At 36.5% G+C, this 23,563-nt stretch overlaps 1 protein-coding gene across 2 annotated transcripts in view; it reads left to right on the top strand.

The window, feature by feature from the left end:
- Window positions 1–23,131, top strand: part of MRPS9 (mitochondrial ribosomal protein S9) — a 44,744-nt gene extending 21,613 nt beyond the window's left edge. The window contains exons 5-11 of one of the 2 annotated variants that reach the window (XM_074964662.1): window positions 3,085–3,164; window positions 10,616–10,701; window positions 14,487–14,562; window positions 16,896–17,064; window positions 18,198–18,306; window positions 19,158–19,327; window positions 22,779–23,131. In XM_074964662.1, the coding sequence (XP_074820763.1) occupies window positions 3,085–3,164; window positions 10,616–10,701; window positions 14,487–14,562; window positions 16,896–17,064; window positions 18,198–18,306; window positions 19,158–19,327; window positions 22,779–22,870 (782 nt within the window). In that variant the 3' untranslated portion in view covers window positions 22,871–23,131. Of the gene's footprint in view, window positions 1–3,084; window positions 3,165–10,615; window positions 10,702–14,486; window positions 14,563–16,895; window positions 17,065–18,197; window positions 18,307–19,157; window positions 19,328–22,593; window positions 22,701–22,778 lie in introns of those variants that run through there. The other variant, XM_074964669.1, reaches the window with a different exon arrangement.
- Window positions 23,132–23,563: the final 432 nt, after the last annotated feature.

Genomic DNA, 23,563 nt, shown 5'->3' with positions numbered 1-23,563 from the left:
TAAAAATACTGTAAAATTATATTTTACATATGTACTCTTTATTATACTGTACATTTATACGTATTACTGTACAGGGTTGTACAGTATACACAAAACCATGTACAGTATACTGTACTTTATGGGTGATGTAAGAGATTTTCAAGGGTAATTTTGACTATGCATGATTTTCGCCTTATGCGCTGACTTTAGAACCTAACACCCATGTAAGATGCAACTCCACTGTAGTGTGGAAAGATTCTGCATCCCCAGAACGACTGAGTCCCCCAAAGAACACAGTTCTGATCCTCAGTAATATCTTATTTTCTCCCTTATATGAATGCTCATATGTTAGCAGCTGCTGTCCTGAAAACCTTTAAAGCTAAAAACCGACTTTTTATATCATCTGAAATTTTGGAACATCAGCTTTCAAATGGTATAAAACATTAATTTCTAACTTCAGTGCATTGTGAAATAGAAGCTAAAATCATATTGCAATTGAAGAGGCAGCAAGATGGTAATAATAAATGTGATTCAAAAGTCTGATGGCCATTTCCTATTGTCAGCACTAGGCTACTAGTACATATGCTTTCAGGACTTATGAACTCTTTCAGACACTGGTCTTATCCTAGTGATTGTGGGGTGTATTTGTATTTATAGCCAAAAACAGCCTTATCAGTAATGATCACCATTTTTCAAGGAAATCATTCAATTCTCTAAAAGTTACGTCTTTAAGAACTTTGAAGTGCAAAAATAGGAATTTGTACTTCAAAATGGTCCTTGAGCAGTCATCACTGAGCAGCTATACCATTACCAGCTAATATAGTATCAGGCAGCAACATGAACATCTACTTCTCACCCTATTTTTTTCTTCAGTTTCATAGTTTTACAGACTGAAATACACAAACACTATCATAAATGTGGTCAATAACTGCATCTTTTAATAAAAGTTGAGTCTAACTCACATTGACTGTGTTTTAAAAGAAATTGACCATGGTGAAAACAGAAGCCACTTGATGGGTTTAGTTGCAGTTGCTTATGTGATGTCTGAATTTGGCAGTTTTTACCAGTGTTCCTTCTTGTCTTTGCCAGCGTAGTCTTTTCCTACCACTAGTGCCTCTGCCATTTTCCTCCCTTAACTCTTCTTTGTAATGCATATTGTGCTTATCAGGTCTGTCAGAACTTGTTTTCATCTGCCTCTGATCTTCTACAGACTGTTTCTTCTTCATTGGTGATGAGATGGTTGGGATTTATTAACTTTTTCAGTTCATAAAAAAGTAATGTCAGTTTCCTATTCCTGCTGCTTTTTCTATGTACATGGTGAGGGCAGAGGGGAAACAAAAACAAAAAAGCTGTTTCCATTTATAAGATAGAATTTATTATTGCAGGCCAGCATTAAGTAAGCTTCTACTCACCTCAGTTTTATCTGCAGCTTCCCATCTTAGCCTCTTTTGAGTATAGACCGGGCATGCCAAATTACTTGGAAGTTTTGTAATGTGTGCAAATGTCTACAAGAATCTGGCTTTGACTTTACTAAATTAATCTAACATGTTTCCTAAACCAGGTATGGCTTTGGTGTCCGGGTTTGATACCTCAAATAAATCAACTCACTAAGTAATGTACTCCTATTGAAGAATATTTGACAAAAAATGACTGATAAATATTGTCAGTGCTTGAACTTGGTATCAGTGAAATCTTGGCTCCGTTGAAGTCAGTGAGTGTTCCCACTCTAGAAAGATTTCACCCTATATTTTATTTATATATATATATACACACACACACACACACAAACACACACCTGTTAGATTTGAATTTCTACTATTAAAACCAGCAGAATTTAATACAAATAATTTGCTAAATGCATTTTACTAAATAGTTTTTCTAAAGCTGCTTATAGTTCTGAACCTGTTACTTGCGCATTTTAGTTCTCTTCTCTAAAGTTAGCATAGTGTTGTGCTACTTAAGAAGACACTTGAATCAGGAGAAGACTGATTTTCCACAGCTGCACAAAATTATGGATTTTAAGCATTGTTTTTTAGTTTTTATCTATTAAAATTTTTGCAGTTCTAGGTAATTATGGGTGGGTCGGACAATAAATATTTAATGAAAGTAGACCTTGAGAGTCAAAAAGTTAAAGCTTTATAATAGTTAAAATACAAATTGTCAATATCACATATCAAAATATACAAAGTAAATACCTTTAAATCAAACTCTAAGTTCTGAGGCTGCATTTTCCTTACTTTGCCAATTTGAAGAAAATATTTTTGTTCGTTTGTGAAATCAACATTTACCCATAAAAATCTAATCCTTCCAAGCCTAACTAATATCTTCTGTACATCTTCTCTGCCCAGCAGTGGCACTGGTAATTGCTTCAGATTCAATTTGTAGATTCAGATGACGTGTCACTGTAGGAGGTAAAATGACAGAAAAGTTTAATTTTAAAATAAAGGAAATTTTTATTAGATGAAAGTATCCTTTAAATTATAAATCTGTTCATAATTTTTATATTGCTAAAGCATCACATAAATGTTTTGGCTCCTGTGATTAGACAGATGAAATTGTTTTAACTGTTTTGCCTAAAAATGTCTGTGTTCTGCACACTGTTCGCTCTGGAATATAGTTGAGATATATTATCAGGGCAATGTCATAAAGTTTATTCAGCGACTACCCATATAGTACTGCTGTTTCTAGAAGACTTTATTTTCTGGAGCTGTCAATCTGGCACTTTTCATAATCATGGTATAGCTTATAATTATCTTTTAGTGTGCATTTATGTCTAGTCTAAATTTGGCACCTCTTGCTGTATTGCTATTACATAGATTCCTTGAGATTTTATTTAAGATATACAGCAGGGCTTCCATTATGTAATGAGAGATTTAGAATACTATATTAAAAATATCTGGTTATATTAGCAGATTGAGGTGGGATATAACAAGGTATGTTAAAATATTAGCTTTCCATACTGGTTGAATACCCATGAAATGTCTTTACTCTCTGGTATTTTAAAAGGTAATTGGTATTATAAAAGAGGTTTATAACTTCAATTTCAATACAGTTATCTAGTTGCTGTATATTATTGCTTTTTTGTCTAATTTTGCTTTTCATTAGCAATCCAATGGGGAGAAGATCACCGTCCATTTCACTTTCTCTTTTATACTGGCAAGCAGTCGTTTTATTCATTAATGCATGTAAGTATGTTATAGTCTATGATAAATAATGTTAACTCTAAGCCAAGTAAAACATTACATCAGAACTACGTTTCAGAAGCTTCTGAATTTACCTAGTGATTTCATAATGGACCGTAACACTACTAGAGGTGAAACATAATGTGTTTTGTTAAGTCATAATATTTATTCTTTCATTTAGAGAGAAGTTGTTGCCTAATTTAAAAGCAAATGGTTTGTTTGCCTTTTTTTTTGTTTTGTTTGGAATTAGGTCTGAATATTCTGAACATTTTTCATTTTAAACTGTAGTTTAATTTAGCATCAGTAACGCTTAGCGGTGGTGAATGTCCATCCAACAGAGATGACCAGATTTAGGATTATTCATTGTCCTTTTTAAAATACATGTTTTTCGTCTTAAAGAGAAGAATTGCAGAAATGTGCTGACATTTAATGTGAAGGAAATTTGTATTAAGTAGCTCAATAGATTTATATTTTTTTAAAATGTTTGAAGATTAAGTTTAGATGAAAAAACAATGTGCACTTAGGTTCGTATGGTTGTAAGACCATGAGATCTCTGTCCATTTACCTTTACGATAAAAGCTACATCTGATAGAACACTACTAGTCCCAACTTCTTTATTGTGTGTTCTGAAGAGCCCTTTTATAAATATGCCCATTGGTAGCACATAAATTCTTTGACTCCCTAGAAGAGCCTTGTAGAGAGATGTGTAGTATTTTAATGCATGGTTATGTGAGACCAGAAAAAACCCACTTTTGTAGTCAGATACTTTCAATTTGATGCTCCTGTCAGATTCTGTTTTCCTCATTATGCACTCTTGAAAAAGTTATAACAACATTATTGGACTTTTCCCAAAAATCAAATTCTGTACATAGCTTTTCTTTATTTTTGAGAATTATCTGGTGTTTATTTGTGCTCTACAAACCCAAAGGACAAAATCCCCACCTGTCAGGTACATTTATTTCTTGGAAAAAACCCTTTTTTCGTTTTTTGTTGACCTTGGGCAAATGAGCTTCTTGCCCTGGCAGAAATGAAATGAATGATAAATGTAGAGTGTGTCTTTGCTGAGTAATGGAGCTGCAGCATAGGCTTTCCACAGAGGTTTTCTCCTGCACAGCCTGAGGCAGCCCGAGGACCCCTGCTGTTCATTTAAATAGGTATGTCAAATCTGCCTCGAAACGCCGCTGGTTTGATCTGTGGTAATATTTGTGAAGGTTCCATATGGACTTGAGCCCCCTGCAGTGCTAAGAAATAATGTACAACGCTTCATGGTGCAGACGCAAATTTTCTCTGAAAAGGGATGCAATGCTGCGTTTTAGCTGTCGGAGAGGATGATGGAGCTGACGCGCTAGGCCTGTCAACTTGTTACACGGATGGGTTGCACGCAGCGAGGCTGTGGAAAATCTGTGCCTTTTAACTTTTCTACTTAATCACGGTTGTAGCATTGCCTTTAGACTGTATGCTACATTAATTCTCTTCCTGCCTTCTGCCTTTCATCCCAAGTTTCACGGAAAAAAGTAAAGCATGCAGGTCTTGTAGAGGAGCCTTATCAAACAGCTGTCATCTGACAAGCCATTTGCATTTGTTTTGGCTGAAACAGAGCAACCCAAGGGCAAGATGTTTTGTTGCATTCCATCATAATGAAGCAACTACAAATTTTACAAGGAGCACAATTTTATTTTTAGCTCTTCCTAGCCTTTTAAAAAAAGGTATGTAAGGTTGCCTAAGAAATAGTCTTCCAAAGGAGTGTGTATCCTGTTACAATACCACTTGATTAAATCTTCTTCAAATGAAATCTGCTTGACAAACAAATTTCATTACTGTAGGATATTTTAAAGTACTTGAGTGTTCTTGGGACATTTCTAAATTTGTCCATTAAATAGAATTATATAAAGCAGAATTAATTAAACAGGATTTAACATCCTTTTAGTTAAGCAGCTGCAAAAAAAGGTGAAATCTGTATACAATGCTTAACATTGTTTTAATCTCTCATCAGGCTAAATATGTTCTATAAGAATTATAGATTGATTTCTTTTAAACTACCAAAACTGTAATTCATACAGCTGGGAGAAAGAAAAGATTGCATGTTAATGTAGTATTTGCATGAATGACAATACTTTGTATGGATTTTTTAAAAAAATAATTGCTACATAAAGAGTGATAAATAGGATAAAGAAATGATTATTTGGCCTAAATGTTTCAGTCACAACTGCATTTACTGACAGGGATCTCAGATTTTATTAATTGCAGTTGAGACAGCCAGTCACAGCAGTGCCATTTGTTTAGATAATGCTAATAAAAAATGTTAGACATCTGTTAAAAGTAGTGAATACATACATTCACCCTACATCTTATAAGATGCAGCTTATATGTGAATGTACGACTTGAATATTAAGTAAGACTTCTATAAAACTTGAATATCCTTTGTATTCACATTGCTCTCTTTGTTCTGCTTGTTGAATATAGTTTAGTCTTGGGGACGGGGCAGTTTATTCACCTCTTGATGTGCGAGGGATTTGTTGCATGTAACTCTAACGTACATTGAGAGAATTTAACCCCTTCACATGTGTTGTGGCTATTCATCTCATTCAAAATGTTGCACTTTGAATACGAAATGGAAAATTGTATTGTTAGCAAGTGATATAGTCAGGTTTTGTAATGTGATGTACAAGACAAAGTGGCCTATTTTATACTTTTTTTGTTGGACAAATTTTGTAGCTTATGTAGTAGTCCTGATTATTATTCTCTTCCCGAATTCTCAGTGAATGGAAACATCATTGTGGCCTTATGCTACCTTTATCAAAATTGTATTCAAAGAAAATCATTTACATCCCAGGGCATTCTAAGTATATTGAGTGTTTTGATTAAAAAACTAAAAATAATAAATTAAAGTAAAAAAATATTCACTTTCAAGGTAGCCAAGTTACCTAAAGAATTTTAATGCATGATGTTCTGGGTCCTCCAGTCCTTTAAAACGTGGCTCCGCCCCCCGCCCCAAAAGCTAGATTTTTTTTTTTCATAAGCTGCTCTGTACTTTGAGGATACTTTTCAAAGATCCAGTTCACTCATTCCTGTCAATTTATTTAGTAATAAGAATAAATCCTTCTTAAAAGAGTGCATCCTAGTGCAGATTAAGGATTTGATCCTTCCATTAGATATGGGAGCATTTATGGCTGCCTAGTGTCTTGTAAAATCAGGTATTTTGTTTGCATAATATCTGAGTTTACAAGACAACAGACGTGTACATTCATGAGTTTGACTATTGCATCTTGAAGTGATTAATAAAATCTTCTGAAAAGAGAGAGTCTCTATAGTAGTTTCCTATAATTTGGGGAAAATTAGGATTGTTAGATGTAATTGTTTGGCATTATATATGATTATTTTGCAAAATAGCATTTAACATCATGATTGCACCTTAAGTCCTGAATCTTGCAAAGTCTTATGCATGTGCTTACCTTTATGCATGAGTAGTCCCATGAAGTAGTAGAACTACTCCTATCCATAAAGTTTTGTCACCTAAATTTCATCCCATGAGAGAAATGAAAGTTGGAAGCAAAACCGAAACGTTTTGGCACCTGTATTTCATGAGAAGACCTCTCCTACCGTAAGATGTACACTGATTGTAGAAGTACTTTTTTTATGGCATTCCACTTTTTCCCTAGTCTAGATTTTTTTCATGTAGACAGTAAGTAACTCTGATAAAAGCATTCCAGAAAATAGGAACTCTTACATTGAGGGGAACTGACATTTCCAAAAATTCTCAGGAAAACCCTACTTTTTTATGCAGATTTGAAGTTTCCTTTAGAGACAACTTTTTTTTTTTTTTAAAGATTTTTTAGTTGTGACCATGAGCTTCAAGTCTACAAACAGGCAGAGTGAAACAAAAGAAGTATGAACTGTACCCATTCATCCTAGTGGAGCTTCTGAGCCTAATGACTATTCAAGGTCTCCCTCTACACTTGTTGCATATTACCCAAAGCAATTTTAATTACAATTTAAAATCCCTTCAGACTAAGGCCAGTTTACAGTAAACTTACAACTGTATTTCCTCCCTTTCTTTCCTTACAGCAGCTCTCATCCCAATTGTCTTTGTAGTTAGCACAGGATTCTAGTACTAGCTGCTAACCTTCCCAATAAATTATGTGCACATTAGGGTGAAGTGAGTAAGGCATTCCAAATCCTGGTGGTGCTCTAATAGTCAGACTATTAGATAGATAGGGAGGTAGATAGGTGATCCAGCTGCCTCAGTGCATCTGCTTTCTCACCAGATAGGAAGATGGTACTGTATGCCTATACAGGAGAAGAGAAGAAGCTGTCGGGTCAGGAGTCAAGCAAACAGCCTTCCCACATGTTTACAAGGGCTACCAATCCAGCCCCTTTCCTAATTGCCAAGCTCTATCTAGGTCAAACCTTTCAATGGCCAAAAATCTCTTGTGCATTCCCAACTTTACTCATTCCACTTCTAGAAGTCTTAAGCCACTCATAGGAACCCACTTCTTCATGTCCTCTATGCTATTGAGACAAGCCTCATAAGGTATGTCTACACTGCAAAGAAAACCCCATGGCATTGAGTCTCACAGCCCAGGTCAATTGACTTGGGCTCTTGGGTCCTAGACTGTGAGGCTATAGCAGTGTAGATGTTCCCACTTCGGCTGCAGCCTGGGCTCTGGAATCTAGCGGAAGGGAGGGGGTCTTGGAGTCTGGGCTCCAGCCCAAGCAGGAATGTCTACATTGCTATTTTTAACCCTGCAGCCTGAGCCCCGTGAGTCAATTGACCCAAGCTCTGAGACTTGGTTCCCATGCATTTTTCTTTGCAGTGTAGAGGTATCCTCAGTCACCTGACCTGCTATCAAGAAAACATTTAGCCCCAGAGAAGAACCTAAGCTTTCTTGCTTCTATCTGACACTTCTACCCCATAGATGCAAAAATTTTCTATCTATTCTCAGGTAAACCTCACACCATCCAACCCTACTCTGTGAATGTTTTTCTTGAGGTGACTGCCTTTTAACCCTGATCCTAACTGAACTGCAAGAGTTGCTTCAGAGTGACGTGAGATGCTTGCTTTCTGAGTAGCATTTTCCATACCTCACTAGCCTACAAAGTGAGAGACCAGACCAGGTAATCACACTGAGGTATCTCACAAGGTATTGGGATGTAGGAGCAGTTTATTTTAGTCTTACAGATATTTTGAATAATGTTTCTTGTGTCTTAGGATATCAGATGTTAAAATATAGAAGTGGACACACACAAATGCCACAGATTGGGAGAAAATTCTACACAGATTTGATCATACTTAGTTGATTTCTGTTGTGCCTACCCAAAATTAAAAAGTTACTGGAAGGCTTACTGCTACAGTTCAGTCTGATCTGAGCTGTTTGTAAACCAATTTGGGTTTTCTTGGTTTTTTGTTTTTTTTACTTCAGAGGTTCTATACACTTGAGTTGCTGTTCCAAAAATATTTGTTTTGCTCATTACATTATTATAAATCTCAGCACCAGCCTGCATCACAGATTCCTTTTAAACTGATTCCATAACCATTTATTTAAGTGCTGTGAGTACAACTACTTTAGAAAATCAATAAACCTATGGTTAACTTATTCTGATACTTTTAAATATCTGTATATTTTTATTGCAACCCTACTGGGAATGTATATTTATAGATAAAGAAACTTAAAATCATGATTGGTGGGTGCTTACTACTGTAAGGAAGTTCTTTAAGTGTTAAATGATATTTAAGTGTTGCATCAGCATCTTTGTTCACTTATTTCAAATTATGATATTGCGTATTTTAACAATTAGCACTTTATACAGTGGTTATTACTAAGCTCAGAGGCTTTCCTATGTTTCATCTGTTTCACTGTTTTAAACTTTGTACTTTTTGTAAAGTAGTATATAAAATGTAAAAATTTAATCCTTGCCACTCCACAGTAATTGCAGTACTATAGTATCTCCTGTTCTAAATATGGGAAGATACTGTTGATGCTGCAGATAGCTGGGGCTGTGAATGTTGAGGTTTTTATTAGCACCCATTGTATTTCATAAAATAATTGACGCGAGTACACAGTGCTCATCAATAAGCCTTTTGTTGTCAGCACTTGCTAATTTAAGTGGGTTCTTTGGAATTTGCAGTATTTAGTTGTAGTACCCCCACTTCTGTTTTTCTTATAAATATTACTTGTTGCCCAAAGTCTTCACTTATTCTACTTAGGATTAAGTTGCTGCTGTAACTCAAAGCATTTGATGGTTTGTTTTTTTTGTCATGAACACTAAACTTGTGGGTAATTTAGCTTCATCAGAAAGCTAGATTCTTGAAGAAAACAATTAAGATTGAGAGTACATACCAATAACCTCAGGTTTAAAAAGAATTACAAGAATGTTATAATAATCAAAAAACAAGCACTAGAAACTCAGGAAATTCAGAATTAAAGTTAACCCTAACATTTGAAAGTATGGAACTGCACAGTTATGGCAACCTTTACTCTGCTCCTATCGGTATGCACTGAGAGAAAGGAGAAGGGACTCAAACTATCAATTGCTGCAGGTGAACAAGTGTTAACAGTGGTGGGAATTTTTTACAAAATGTTCCTAATGTAGACAGGGCTTATGTAGAAGTTTTACTAAATGGGTAAGAAATCAATTAAGGAAATTTAAAAACCTATCTAAATGTGTATCCTCAATCCCTCATTTTATCTGTGCAAGGAATCTCTAGATAAGCATAGAGTATTCCAACAAACAAAAGGGCTCAATTCTATGTAAATAGTAACTGAAACTGAACCGTTTTTTGCATATATTGATACCTAACCTAAACTTCTAACAGATTCATTATTACACATCATATTTGAAAATACACCAGTGACAAAAATATACTTGCTGTACTGTATGTGTGGCTTGCTGAGTTTTTGATGGACTAGTATTTTTAAAAAGCAGACTTGTTTATGCACTTCCCCAAGAACAAGGAAGCCGTGATCTCAAGTGGGGCCTCTAAGTGCTACTGTAATACAAATATAATAAATATCATCACCAAGATTAACAGAGTTGCATGGCAGTAAACTTTTTTAGAATACACTATATAAATACTTTTTCTAAAAAGGCAGTTCAAAATTCAAGGCAGTAATTGTGTTCTTTATATAGATATAAATATATTGCCCACATCCTTTTTAGTTTTGAGAATGACTTAAGCACCAATCCTTCAAACAGTTACACACATGTTTAACTTTACTGCCATGAGCAGTAGTGAGTGCAGGATCAGGGTCTTGTATACATTTTGAACCTGCAATGTACTTGTAACTGTTAAATACTGTAGCAATTTTTACAATCATCCCTATATCTTTTTGTACTCTTCAGGATGTTTGGATAATACACTACATGGATAACTAATGGTTGAATATTTTGTTATTTAAAACCATGTAAACAATAAAATATCTGTACCCTTTAATGCATATTTCTATATATTTTAGGAAATATATGGGAAACTGCTAGACATTCAGAAATATCAAGACCACTTGAGAGGCCAAGGCTTGCTTGCTGAGAACAGAAAACAAATGTGAGTTTCTGGCTTGCACTAATATTGGTATCCATTTTCTTAAATTGCTTTAATATATTATTTTAGCATTTCTTACAATCTTGGTTTCAAACATTTTTTATTTGATTTTTGGAGAGACCATTTTGAAATAATTCCTGTGAAGTAACACAGTATTGCCAACCTCAGGAGATCAAAAATCATTAGTCAGACCCCAAAAGAACATGAGATGATAAAAAAAAAAAAAAAAAAAGAATGTTTTTTAGGGGTGGGGGTTGGTGGTTTTTTTTTTTTTTTTTTTTACTTTACAACATCTGTATACCCATCTACTTCTCTGCCAATGTGTGTGTCATAATTTCTAGTTGGAACGTCAGCCTTAAGTCACAAAAAATGCACACCTCTCCCTGACTGCTCAGATGGAAACTCCACTTAGCTTCTCCTCATTCCTAAAATAGTGTCTCTCTTCTTCTTAGTTTCCCACATTCCACAGCATATTCCCTCCAGTACAAGGGCTATAAAATGGAGCTCACAAAGCAATGAACATCCAAGAAGCACAAAGCATTCTGATTGTAGATCAAGTGTTTCTATTATTGTTCAGTAAAGATTTATATGAGCTACAAAGACAGGAGATGCTGCTGAGGTGGGGGGCCCATCCAATTGTGAAGGCAGAGCTCAATGGCAAGGCCAGGTGTGTGTCCTCAGCCCCACAAGCTCTTGCACTAGGTTCTGCCTCTGAGTTTAGCCCTGGAGATAGCAGGGATGGAGGAGCGTCTCATATTATGACAGCTTGTCCTGCAGGTGCCAAAATCCCATGACTCATGATTAATTCATAAGAGTTGGCAATACAGTTAACATTTCAGTCATAAGACCAATCATTTCTGATCATAATTCCTAATTATGGATAAGTAATTCAACACTCAAGGAATCTAATAGGTTCCTTATTGTGTTTATATTAACCATTCCATTTTTAACATTCTCCTCTTTTTCTTCCCAGTGCCAACGTATTTGGGTAGTTTTACTTTCCCTTACCCCTTTTCTTTCTCTTCCAAAAGGGAAAAGAATAGAAACAATTTCCCTCTCCTCTCTCTTAGCTTCTGACCTTTGGTTAGCACATAACTGAGACTAGAAGCGGATCGAGAAGAATATTTAAATATTCTTGTTGGGTGAAGGTGTTCTGAGTTTTTTTTTCCCACAAAAGGTTTTCACAGTAGATGGTTCTGTGTTCAGTGCCATTGTCCTTGAGGATTTTACTGACTGGGTTATGGGTTACTCATTTCTATTGAAGGTCAACGGAAAATTCCTGGAAGACCATAATGGTCATTTGTCTGTTAACAAGCCTTTTTAATGGCTGCAGTCAGGATTGCTTGTCAGTCTTTGAAATTAATCAATATTATAAGTTTGCTTCCTTTGAGGAATCCAGAAACCAGGATGCAGTAGCCCAGTTGTGTGTTGAGAATTTTTTGTAGTAATTCCTCCATACACTGAGTGGGCAGTCAGGATTCAGAGAAGGTTTGTTGGGTTGGAGAGGTTCCACTGAAACCAAGAAATCTGTGTCATATTCTCACGGTCCACTCCTTTTTCTCCCAGTTAAATGGTTGCTTTTTCAGAGTTGCAGTTCTTTCATGATGCGCCTCCTATGTGTCTTCAAGCTAGCATTATGTAGTGTTCTAATTCTCCATAATGATGATCTGCAATTTTTTCTATTTTAGATGTTAATTTTGTGTGTTGATTTTTTTATGGGTAAATTGCAGTGAAGAGTGCATAGCTTCCTATATCTTTTTTTCTTCAGCACTGTGGTTTGGGATTATAACTACTTCAGTGTACCTTGCTATGCTCTTCTATTTTGGCAGCTGGGACAGCTGTGTTAGCATGAGACTTTTGTCTTTAGCAGTGGTACACAAGTTTTTTATCTTGGTTTTGTAGTTGACTGAAGTCCATGTTCCTTTACAATTAAAGTTTCCTATGGTGTGTAGAGTTTATTCATCATACCTTTCTAGGAGAGGCCCTTTAGGATATATCTGCACAGCCTTTTGGAGCCTGCAGGAGTGAGCCTTCCTGCCCAGGTGGACAGAATCAGGCTGGCGTTCTAAAAATAGCCGTGTAGACAAAGCTTTGAAGTTGTGGCTTGGAATATGAAGCTCCAACCCAAGCTGCAACTTCAAAGCGCTGTCCACATGGCTATTTTTAGAGCACTAGCATGAATCCCTGCTATCCCATGTGTGTCCATCCGGGCCAGAAGGCTCATTCCCGCTAGCTACAAAATGCTGTGTAGTTATACCTTTAATTTCTGAGCAGGCAAGGGGAGAATGGGGTTGGAGTTCATAGTGGATGCTGCTGAAAAATAATCTGATTTAATGTGATTCCTTCCAAAATTTAGTCAATTGATTTACTCATGTGAATAATGGTGGTCAAAATTTCTTTCATGTTCTAAAAGCCAAGTGGTTGGAAGGATTTTTTTTTCAAGTTTTCCAAAAACAGGTGCCTATCTTCCACTGGGACAAGCATAGATAGTTTAACTCTAAAATGAAGAAATACTTTTTTCAGAGAATTGAGCATCTGAAAACAGGCTGTTATACAGACATTTTGCAATCTTAACTACGTTAGGCCCTGATCCTGCAGAGACTTAAGCACACACATAACTTTACACAAGTGAGTAATCCCATTGACTTCATTGAGGCTACTCATGTATAAAGATAAGCATGTACTGAAATCTTTGCAGGATCCTGACTTCAGCTGCCAGTGAAAACAGTAACGTTGTCAGGCAGTGGGGGATGAGGTCATTTTAGGCCCTGATTCAGGAAAGCACTTAAACACGTGCTAAAGTTAAGTATATGCTTAAGTATAGCCCTGAATAATGTTGCTTCCTGGAATTGGGGCCTTTAATTTTGCCACGAAAAATATTAATTGACATTTATTGTTTCTAACAAATCTACAAAAGCAAAAAAAATAAGAATTAAGGCCTTGTCCTTAGGTCACCTTGTAATCTCACCCCCATTACTATATGAAGTATGCTGTTTCATCAACCAATGTTTGGATACTTTTTATATAATACCTACATGAAAAGGGCATGTTTGGGACAGTGCTTTGAATTTTCTTTCTTTTATTGGTTTAACTTAATTCAGACCTTAAGGATGTTTCGCTACACTGGACTGTTTTCTTTAAAATTTCCACCATTGCTACCACTAGTGCACGTCCTCCGTTGGTAACGACAGTGGGAGTCCTTATACGGAGTCCAGCACTGTCATGTTGTCTAACCTAGCTCAGAGTAGGTCTAGATGACATGGTTAAAATGCCAGTAGCTACTAGTTCCCTTCCTATATGAGCACCCCCACCACTGCTGCCAGCAGCAGAGCTGCACCAGTAAGAGCAAGGATTAACAGGGGAAGATCTAGTATAGACAAGGCCTTGTTGTTGTTGTCTTGAATCTAGTTTTATGTGCATTTTGTTTTGCTGAAACCGTGTGGGCCAGGTTTTTTAGAACTGAGTTATAAATCTGTGGAAAATTAGCTTATCGTGGAACTGCTGATTGGCTTTTAACTTCAGTAGCAATAATGAGTGACACTTAAGTAAAATTCATAATTAACTCTTGATGCAGTGAATTTAATAAGTGTAGTTACCATTCCTTTCATAAGAAAGAGCTTTTATAACTAACTTAAACATTATAGATCACATTCACGTAGTGTATTTTCTACTGCAAAACAGTATGATATTCATTTCCAAACCAAGCCTGACTGTATGTGTGGTCCTTTGTGATATAACTCTAATTGCATGGTTAATTAAAAAGAGAATATATGTGATATTTTAAACAGAAACCTGATTGGCAGCAGATGGCTGATTAAGGAGGAATTGGAAGAAATGTTAGTGGAAAAACTGTCAGATCACGATGTGAGTAATTAATCTTTTTAATTTAAGGGACCTGTATCTTAAGAATACAGTCTCCGGCTGCATTTAGTATCCTGAAAAAGTATGTCTTGGAGGCAGGTGCTTTTTTTTAAGTATCGTCCATTTCCCCCCCCCTCCAACTCCTCTCCTCCCTCCCCCCCAGTAAATATTTGCCATATTGGCATGTTATCTCTGTCCTTATGCATGCTACAAAAAGTTCCCACCATTGTTAACATGATCCATTTCTATGAGTGGTAACATCTTGGGAGCCCTTGTGTAGATGTGCCATATAACCCTGCTCAGAGAAGGTCTCATTAACACAGTGCTTAAAACCCCATTGGCATTGAGTAGGGCTCATCTATAGGGCTCCTAATGTTACTATTATTGATGAAGTTGAACTGATGTGATGCCTACTATAGACAAGACAGACCATTATCTGCAATATTCTTGCATCATATGAAATTGATTCTGAAGAACTCTGAATCTGGCACCTTACTGCTTGCATCTCCAAGAACAAGTCCGTTAACCCACTATTGCATCTGGTTTCCATGGGTGAGAAATAATGCTGATGTTTCAACTACACTGAGGTTTTCAAAATAAGAACAGAGGTCCAAAAATCCAGATCCAGTCTGCCTGTATGACCCTCTAAGTTATGTCTTACCTATGGAACGTTAATTTCCTAGTGGAATTTGAAGTTTGAATTGGGCTGCACCAGACAGGGCTGACAACCTTTTGTCTAAGCATTCTAGATATTTTATCCTCTACATCCTTCATTGCTGTGTATTTCACCATCCCTTAGAGATTCAGACTACAGACCATCTCACTAGCAATGGAAGGAGTCCTCAGTTTCAGTATCTCTTGTAATACTATGATGGTTGGTATGGATTTTCCTGTTTATTTTCCCAAAGCCCTACGAATTGTTCTGCATTCACAAGCATACCCAGACATTTTAGTGTTCCTCACAGCTTGCCTTTCTACCGTACCTCACACTTCTATGAAATATCAGTGGGCTAGAAAATACCATACTAGGGATTGGCCTGTGAATAAATACAAAAAAGCACAAAGGCTCAGCCTCTGGAAACAAATTGAAATGTTTGCATGTATTGAGTCCTTTAGATATTAGCTGTACTCTTTTGCCTGCTCCATTTACCTTTTCTTGTTGTTGCAGCAAAGCTTTCTGTGGTGCTTGCATTAAGGGTACTAAACAAAATGGAAGCAATTGATTTTTTTTTCTTCTACATACTCCAAGAACTCTCGGAGGTTTTCCTCATTTACAGCTTCCACAATTTGATTTCCCCCCCCCACTTTTAAAGGCATTTGGCACATACGTGTTATGCTAATGTCATTTTTTTTCCAAAAAGCGTAGCCACAGAAATCTGCATTAGAGCATTGGACTTAAATAAAACATTGCATTTCTATGAGTGATATCAAAATATCTACTGATACTGCTAATTTATTTGTAAGAAAGTAGCCCACTGCAGAAGATGCTGGGAATACAGCATAGGTAAAAAGAATTCTCAAACATAATTTTAAAAATACCCTATGAGTAGGAAAAAAGTATAAAAAATTTTCTTATACACAATGGCATCCTGATATTTCTTTGTTACTGCTGGTCCAAAACTCCTTCAGGTAATGCCTTGTAGCAGGTGATCCCAGCTTTCAGCACAAAGGGGTTAATGCTGAGGTGTTTACTTTCTAATCACATGCTCAAGAACTAGGAAAAAAGCACACAGGAGCAAAGGATAATTTATTTCAAGAGGTTGCCCTTTAAGTCAAGTATCTCTTGAATTTTTAAATATCTTGATTGTTCAGTTTTAAAGGAAATCATAAACATTAAAGTAACTCAGCTTGAACAGCTGAAGAGATATGTTTCCCATATGTATTATGAAATATAATCATCGAGGTACAGTTTAGTAAAATACAATTATTTCCATTTTTTCTCTCTCTCTCTAATATATATAGACATATTGGAAATGAGTGTGAAAGCTTTTTTTCCTCTATTCTAATAAAAAAATTCAGATCCAAGGCCCAGTAGAAGTTTTCTTTTAAAATTGAGATGAACTTCATTCTAATATAATAATCCTGTATTACAAAGAGGTTGGGTGTACTCTGAATTCAAGATTAATTGTTGCCTGAAGAAAGGATTAGATGTCTTTAGTCACAGAGAAAATGATGCATTTGCATGCTGTTTTTGAAGCAGCATGTGGATGCAAAAGTGTCATCTTGTCAAAAATCATCAATAAAAGCAAAGAAGGAAAGATCAAGTATATAAAAATAGAATGTTTTAGCAAATGCAATTTCACCTGCATCTCTTAATGAATTTTTATTGTCTACAGTATTCGATGTGTATTCAGCTGCTAGAAAGATTAGTGACGTTGCCATGTTGTGGCATCGAAGAAGAGTATGTGCTAAAGTTTCGCAAAGAGCTAGCTATACAATTAAAAAAGGTGGTGATTGAGCCCCTGCAATATGATGACCAAGGAGTGGCCTTCAGCACTGGGGAAGGTAATAATTTCAAGTTTGTCTGTCTGGTTGAAGTAGTGAAGGTCTCCAGCTGAGACTCCAAAATTTCTTTTGTAACCCCAACACTCAGCAAAGTCTTGTATTGGTTGGTGCATTTCTTTATTTCATACACTTGTATTGATATTTTACAATTCTTTCATGGATGTCTTGGTATCGAAATGGAAGTGTATGGCACAAATGCCATTATCTAATGATCCATAATCTACAAAAGAGCCTTCAAAATAATAGTAAATCACTAGTTGTTGAAATTAGTAGATATGGGTACTCGACATTGCTTAAGAAAAGGCATTATAGCCAGTTTTCATAAGTTCAATAACTATCTTATTTTCCCTTTAAATACACAAAAGCACAGATCTATTTCACAGTCTAACAGGTTTCAAAAATCATTTATCAAACAACCTTTTTAACATTACCAGAGCTCAGAGTTATAAACCAGACTATTTCTTCTGGGCTGAGATTTTGTATGTCATATTTTAGGTCAGAGCTAATGTTTTCACAGAGATATAAAACTGTAGGTCGTTTACGATGAAATCTTACTAAAGGTGGACAAAAAATTGTAGCAGCACTGTTTGTACCAGTATAATTAATTTGTATGTACAGATTCATATGAACGTTCTTTATTAAACTGATGTTCTGTTGTACATTTTTTGTAACAAAGTATCTTAATTTTTTTCACAAAATATGTTTATTATTAGCTCCTGCAATGATGCTTCATGTGAGATGGTAGATACGGAACATGCACAAGTGTGACAAACTGCTTTAGTACCTCCATGTATCATTACTGCATTCAATCATCTTTCACAGTTACTTTTTAGTTCAGAATATTGCTTCTCATCTTCTAAAGTAAAACTGTTCAAAGTCGTACTGTATGGGCTATACTGATGGTTTTGTCCTTTTTCTCTTATTTCCGTGAACATTAGCAAAATGATCAAATCTATTTAGTGCAGTAGCATGCTGAATGTTGCTTATATTTTACACGCACACCCTTTTTTACCTCCAAAAAGAAAATCATTGCTGCTGTATGAAAATAAAAGATCTGCTTAGCTTTTTTTGCATTTGATACGCTGAAAAATAATGAACCCACAATAACAAAAGGTTGCTTTGTTTATTTTAAGGCAAAAGAAAGACTTCGCGAGCATCTGCAGTAGTTTATGACAATGGAAGCGGAAAAATTACAGTGAACGGAGTAGATTATTTATGTTATTTTCCAGTGATGCAAGACAGGTGAGAGCACCATGTATCTGTTTTAACATTAACAACGTAAACAGAAACCATCATGCTTTGGTAGAGCATTTCAGGTATTGAAAGCATCAAAAAGGGCTAAGATTATTATTAATTATTATTATTTATTGTAACTTGATTTTTTTTCTTGATGTTTCTGCATGGATCTTTAGTTCTATGAAGCTGACACATTCTCCTGTTCCTTTATAAGTATCTAGTTTAAGAAGACTTCACCTTGTTTCCATTTTTCTTCATGATCATAAGAACTCAAGGTGTATGGGCTGAGAGCTGTCTGTCATCTACCTTTTTTCAAGGAGAGTTGCAAAGAATAAGAACATAGATCATTTTGGTTCTTTAGTTATGGGATCTGCTCAGATCAGAGAAACTCTTGGGTTTAGTGGAGTACACTCCTGAAATACATCTGTTTCCTGAGAGTCCCAGGGGCAGTAGTCATGCAGTCGTACTCCAGCATATATCAGTAGCGTACAAACAAACAATGTAATTCAAGACACTTCACCTAAAATTTCAGACTGCACACACAATTTCAGTTCATGTTACACTGGCAAGATTTCTGAGCATAAGTTATAAAAAGTTTCCTTAGAACAAGCCAATGTGGGTTTATTTTATTCATCCTGTTGACTATACAATTCAAACACCTTGTATATTACAATAATCTAAATGCAGAATAGTCCTTTCACATCTGGGTTTAACGTATTGACAAAGCAGTACAGGGAAGCTTGCATTTCTTTAGATTACGTATGTCAGGTCATCGTTTAACTCTCTAATAAACTAGCAATGTATATAATCTGCAATTTATAAAAATTAAATACTGTGTGTATCTTATCTTTTTCCAGAGAACAGTTAATGTTCCCTTTCCAGTTCCTTGATAGACTTGGAAAACATGATATGGTCTGTACCGTCTCTGGTGGAGGGAGGTCCTCACAGGCTGGAGCAATCCGTTTAGCCTCTGCGAGAGCCCTGTGTAGTTTCATCACTGAAAATGAAGTGGAATTTATGAGGCAAGGTATGAGCATAAGTAGGAAAGAATGCATAATTCCAACAGTAATATGTGTTTACACACTTTTCCAGTAACTGACTGAGATTAATAAGATTGTTAAGGGCCTGACTCTCCAAAAACACAGAAGTGAGTAGTTCCATTGAAATCAGTGGGACTACTCATGTGCATAAGTGTTTTCAGGACCCAGACTTTAGTCATGAATAGTTTTAATAGTCAGTCTTCCTGACATCTTTCAAATGTCCCAACTGTATTTCCTCTTTGAATAGCCTCTGCACCTGTTCATGAGATGTTAGGGTCACAATCCCGGCCTGAGAACCCCTGCTTAGGCTGCATCCCGTCAGTGCAGAAACACAACATGTAGTAATATATCAAGTCGGAGAAAAACCTTGAGTTCAAATTTTGTGGGAGGAAAAGATTCCAAGATTGCTAATCAGTTGAATAGAAACAAATCTCATATATTCTAAAGGTTCTTGTTCCTGCATTCAATCACCAAAATGTTGGGGCTACCAGTAGATTAATTTCAGCTTGATCTGAATGGATGACAAGGAGCATAAGTATAAGTAGGTTACTTTAAATAGGCCAGATTAGAGGTTCCTCCTCTTTCCCTTATTCAGAAGGCACCAGTAAAACAACCACCACCCTAGGTAGCTGCAGTAACTGATATTTTCCTATATGTAGAAGATACTACACTATTGCAACAATGCAGAATTAGAAACATTGAGTTTTTAAATAGACTGGAGGGAAATATGTTGAAAACTCCTACTGATAATGAAGGCAGCATAATTCTAAGCAAGCTTTTGTCTCTGCTTAACATACTTTTGAATTACTTATTCATAGATTCCTAAAGCCAGAAAGGACCATTTGGATTACCTAGTTTGACCCTCTGTATAATACAGGCCACAAAACTTCCTCAAAATAATTCCTAGAACATCTCTTTTAGAAAAACATCCAATCTTGATTTTAAAAATGTCAGTGATGGAGAATCAACCACAACCGTGATAAATTGTTCCCATGGTTAATTACCCCCATCATTAAAAATTTATCCTTTTATTTCCAGTCTGAATGTGTCTAGCTTCAGCTTCCAGCCATTGGATTGTGCTACACTTTTCTTTTGCCAGATTGAAGAGCCCAGTGTTAAATATTTGTTCCCCATGTAGGTACTTACAGACTGTAATCAAGTCACCCCTTAATCTTCTCTTTGTTAAGCTAAATAGATTGTGCTATTTGAGTCTACCATGAGAAGGCATGTTTTCTTATCCTTAAATCTTTCTCACGGCTCTTCTATGAACCCTCTCTAATTAATCAACATCCTTTTTGAATTGTGGGTATCAGAACTGGACACTATTCCAGCAGTGGTTTCACCAGTGCCAAATACAGAGGTAAAATAAATAACCTCTCTGCTCCTACTCAAGAAACCCCTGTTTATATATCCCAGGATTGCATTAGCTCTTTTGGCCAGAACATTACATTGGAAGGTCATGTTCAGCTGATTATCCCCCATGACCCCCAAATATTTTTGAGTCACCACTAGTACCAACTTTTCAATGTGCCGGGGGGGCGCTTGATCCCCCAGCTCTGCCCCAGACCCCAACCCCAACCGCCTCTTCCCGCCTCATTCTGCCCCCTTCCTCGAGCGTACCGCATCCTCACTCATCCCCCTTCCCCCCCTCCCACCTCCCATGTGCCACGAAACAGCTGACTGCAGCAGGTGGGAGGCGCAAGGAGGGAGGGGTTGGTGCTGATCAGCAGGGCCCGCTAGCAGGCAGGAGGCGCTGGTGGGAGGTTCTGATAGGGTGACTGCTGGGCACCCACCATTTTTTTCCCCATGGTTGCTCCAGCCCCAGAGCACCCACGGAGTCGGCGTTTGTGAAAGTCACTGCTTCCTAGGTTAGTCCCCCATTCTATAACTACAGCCTGCATTCTTTGTTCCTCGACGTATACACATACGTTTAGCCATATTAAAATGCATATTGCTTGCTTACACCCAGGTTTCCAAGCAATCCCAATCTCTCTGTATCAGTGAATTGTCCTCTTCGTTATTTACCACTCCACAGTTTTTGTCGTGTGCAAACTTTTTGTCAGAGATGATTTTGTTTTCTTCCAGGTTATTGATAAAAACATTAAAATGTGTAGGGCCAAGAACCAATCCCTACAGGACCCCACTGGAAATATACCAACCTAATGACCATTCCCCACTTACAATTACATTTTGAGACCTATTAGTCAGTCAGTTTTTAATTCTTTTAATGTGTGCCATGTTAATTTTACATCGTTCTAGTTTTTTTAATCAGAATGTCATGTGATACCAAGTCAAACGCCTTACAGAAGTCTAAGTATTTTACATCAACACTATTGCCTTTATCAGCCAAACTTGACATCTTTTTTTGATGAGATTACAAGTTAGTTTGACAGGATCTGTTTTCATAAACCCATGTTGATTTGCATTAATTACATTACCCTCCTTTAATTCTTTATTAATCTAGTCCCGTATCACCAACTCTATTATCTTGCCCGGGATCTATGTCAAACTTACAGGCCTACAATTATCCAGGTCATTCCATTTACCCTTTTTAAAAATTGGCACATTAGCTTTCTTCCAGTATTCTGGAACTTCCCCATTTCTCCAAGACTTATTGAAAATTAACATTAATGGGGTACAGTGAGCTCTTCATCCAGCTCTTTTAAAACTCTTGGATACATGTTATCTGGACCTGCTAATGTAAACATGTCTAACTTTAGTAGCTTCTGTTTAACATTCTCCAGAGATGCTAGTGGAATGGAAGGAGTATTATCATCATATGATGAGACTACATCATCCGTTTTTCTCCAAATACGGAACAGAAATATTTATTGAACACTTCTGCCTTTTCTATATTATTATTGATAATTCTCCCAATACCATCTAGTAGTGGTCCAATACCGTTATCAGGATTCTTTTTGTTCCTAAAATATTTAAAAGCTCATTCTTATTGTCCTTAACTCTGCTAGCCATAGATTTCTCCTTGTGTCCCTTTGCTTCCCTTTCCCGTTTTTTACAGTTCCTAACTTCTGATTTATATTCATTACTATCAACTTTCCTCTTTCTTCCATTTGTTATATATTCTTTTTATAGCTGTCTAAAAGTGAATTCAAATATTTGAACAAATAACATCCTTTACATCACTGGGGTGATTTTTTAAGATTTGTAATGTATTGTAATGTACAAAATTCAAATACTGTAACAGTGTTAAAATTCTGTGGGGTTTGACTAAATTCCCTTTTGTTGGTTTCAGGCTGTACCTTTGTCCTCCTTTTGGGCCTAGATGTTGCAGTTCATGTGGTATGCAGTCACCAATTGTTCTGAAGCCCACTTTTTTCTTTCTCTCTCTCTCTCTCTCTCTCTCAAAAAAACACTCACACAAAATATATTAGTGAATGCTGTACTTCATAAAATGACTCTCTTCATGTTGTCCTGTAGCTGGACTACTGACAGCTGATCCACGTATCAGGGAACGAAAGAAGCCTGGTCAGGAAGGAGCCCGCAGGAAGTTCACCTGGAAAAAACGCTAAGTCTAACTGGAGCAGATGTTATGCATTACAACAGTTTCAAAACATCACCAACTGTATGATTTCTTTACAATCACTGTTGTGTAAATATATCTGGTAATTTTTTTTGTTTCTAATTATTGTGGTTTTCCTCTTTTAAAAAATTAATTTCTTTTAAGTTGTAGTCACTTGTTAAAAAATTTTAAAAGTTGCAAACTGTGAAGTTTTTTATCTGAACTGAGAGTCTAAAATGAAACTTTAAGGCCAAAATAATTACAGCTTCCAGCTGCTGTGTAGACATACCCTTAATGATGGACATACCAGATGCTTACTTTGCCTGGGTGAGGAGCACATAACAGAGGGAACAGGAGGACTTGTGGCACCTTCGAGACTAACAAATTTATTTGAGCATAAGCTTTCGTGGGCTACAGCTGTTCTTTTTGCGGATACAGACTAACGTGGCTGTTACTCTGAAACATAACAGAGAGAGATGCCATATGTAGATCCTTTTCTAAGAGAATCCAGAGAGCTACTGAGTCTTCTCTGAAAATGTTCCTGATGGAGAGATCAATGCATCCCTCTTTACACACCCCAGAATGCCTGGGGCAGAAACTTCTAAACTCTCATCAAAAAGCATCCCTGCTAGCTCTTGTACTTGGGAAGTAAAAAGAGTTGCTCCTAAAAATCTATCCTCCTTGTCCAATAAAATCTCGGGGG

The sequence above is a fragment of the Natator depressus genome, chromosome 1 (genome assembly GCF_965152275.1).
Source record: "Natator depressus isolate rNatDep1 chromosome 1, rNatDep2.hap1, whole genome shotgun sequence".
In the NCBI taxonomy this organism is placed as follows: domain Eukaryota; kingdom Metazoa; phylum Chordata; order Testudines; family Cheloniidae; genus Natator; species Natator depressus.
This window is presented reverse-complemented; position numbering and strand designations above follow the sequence as displayed.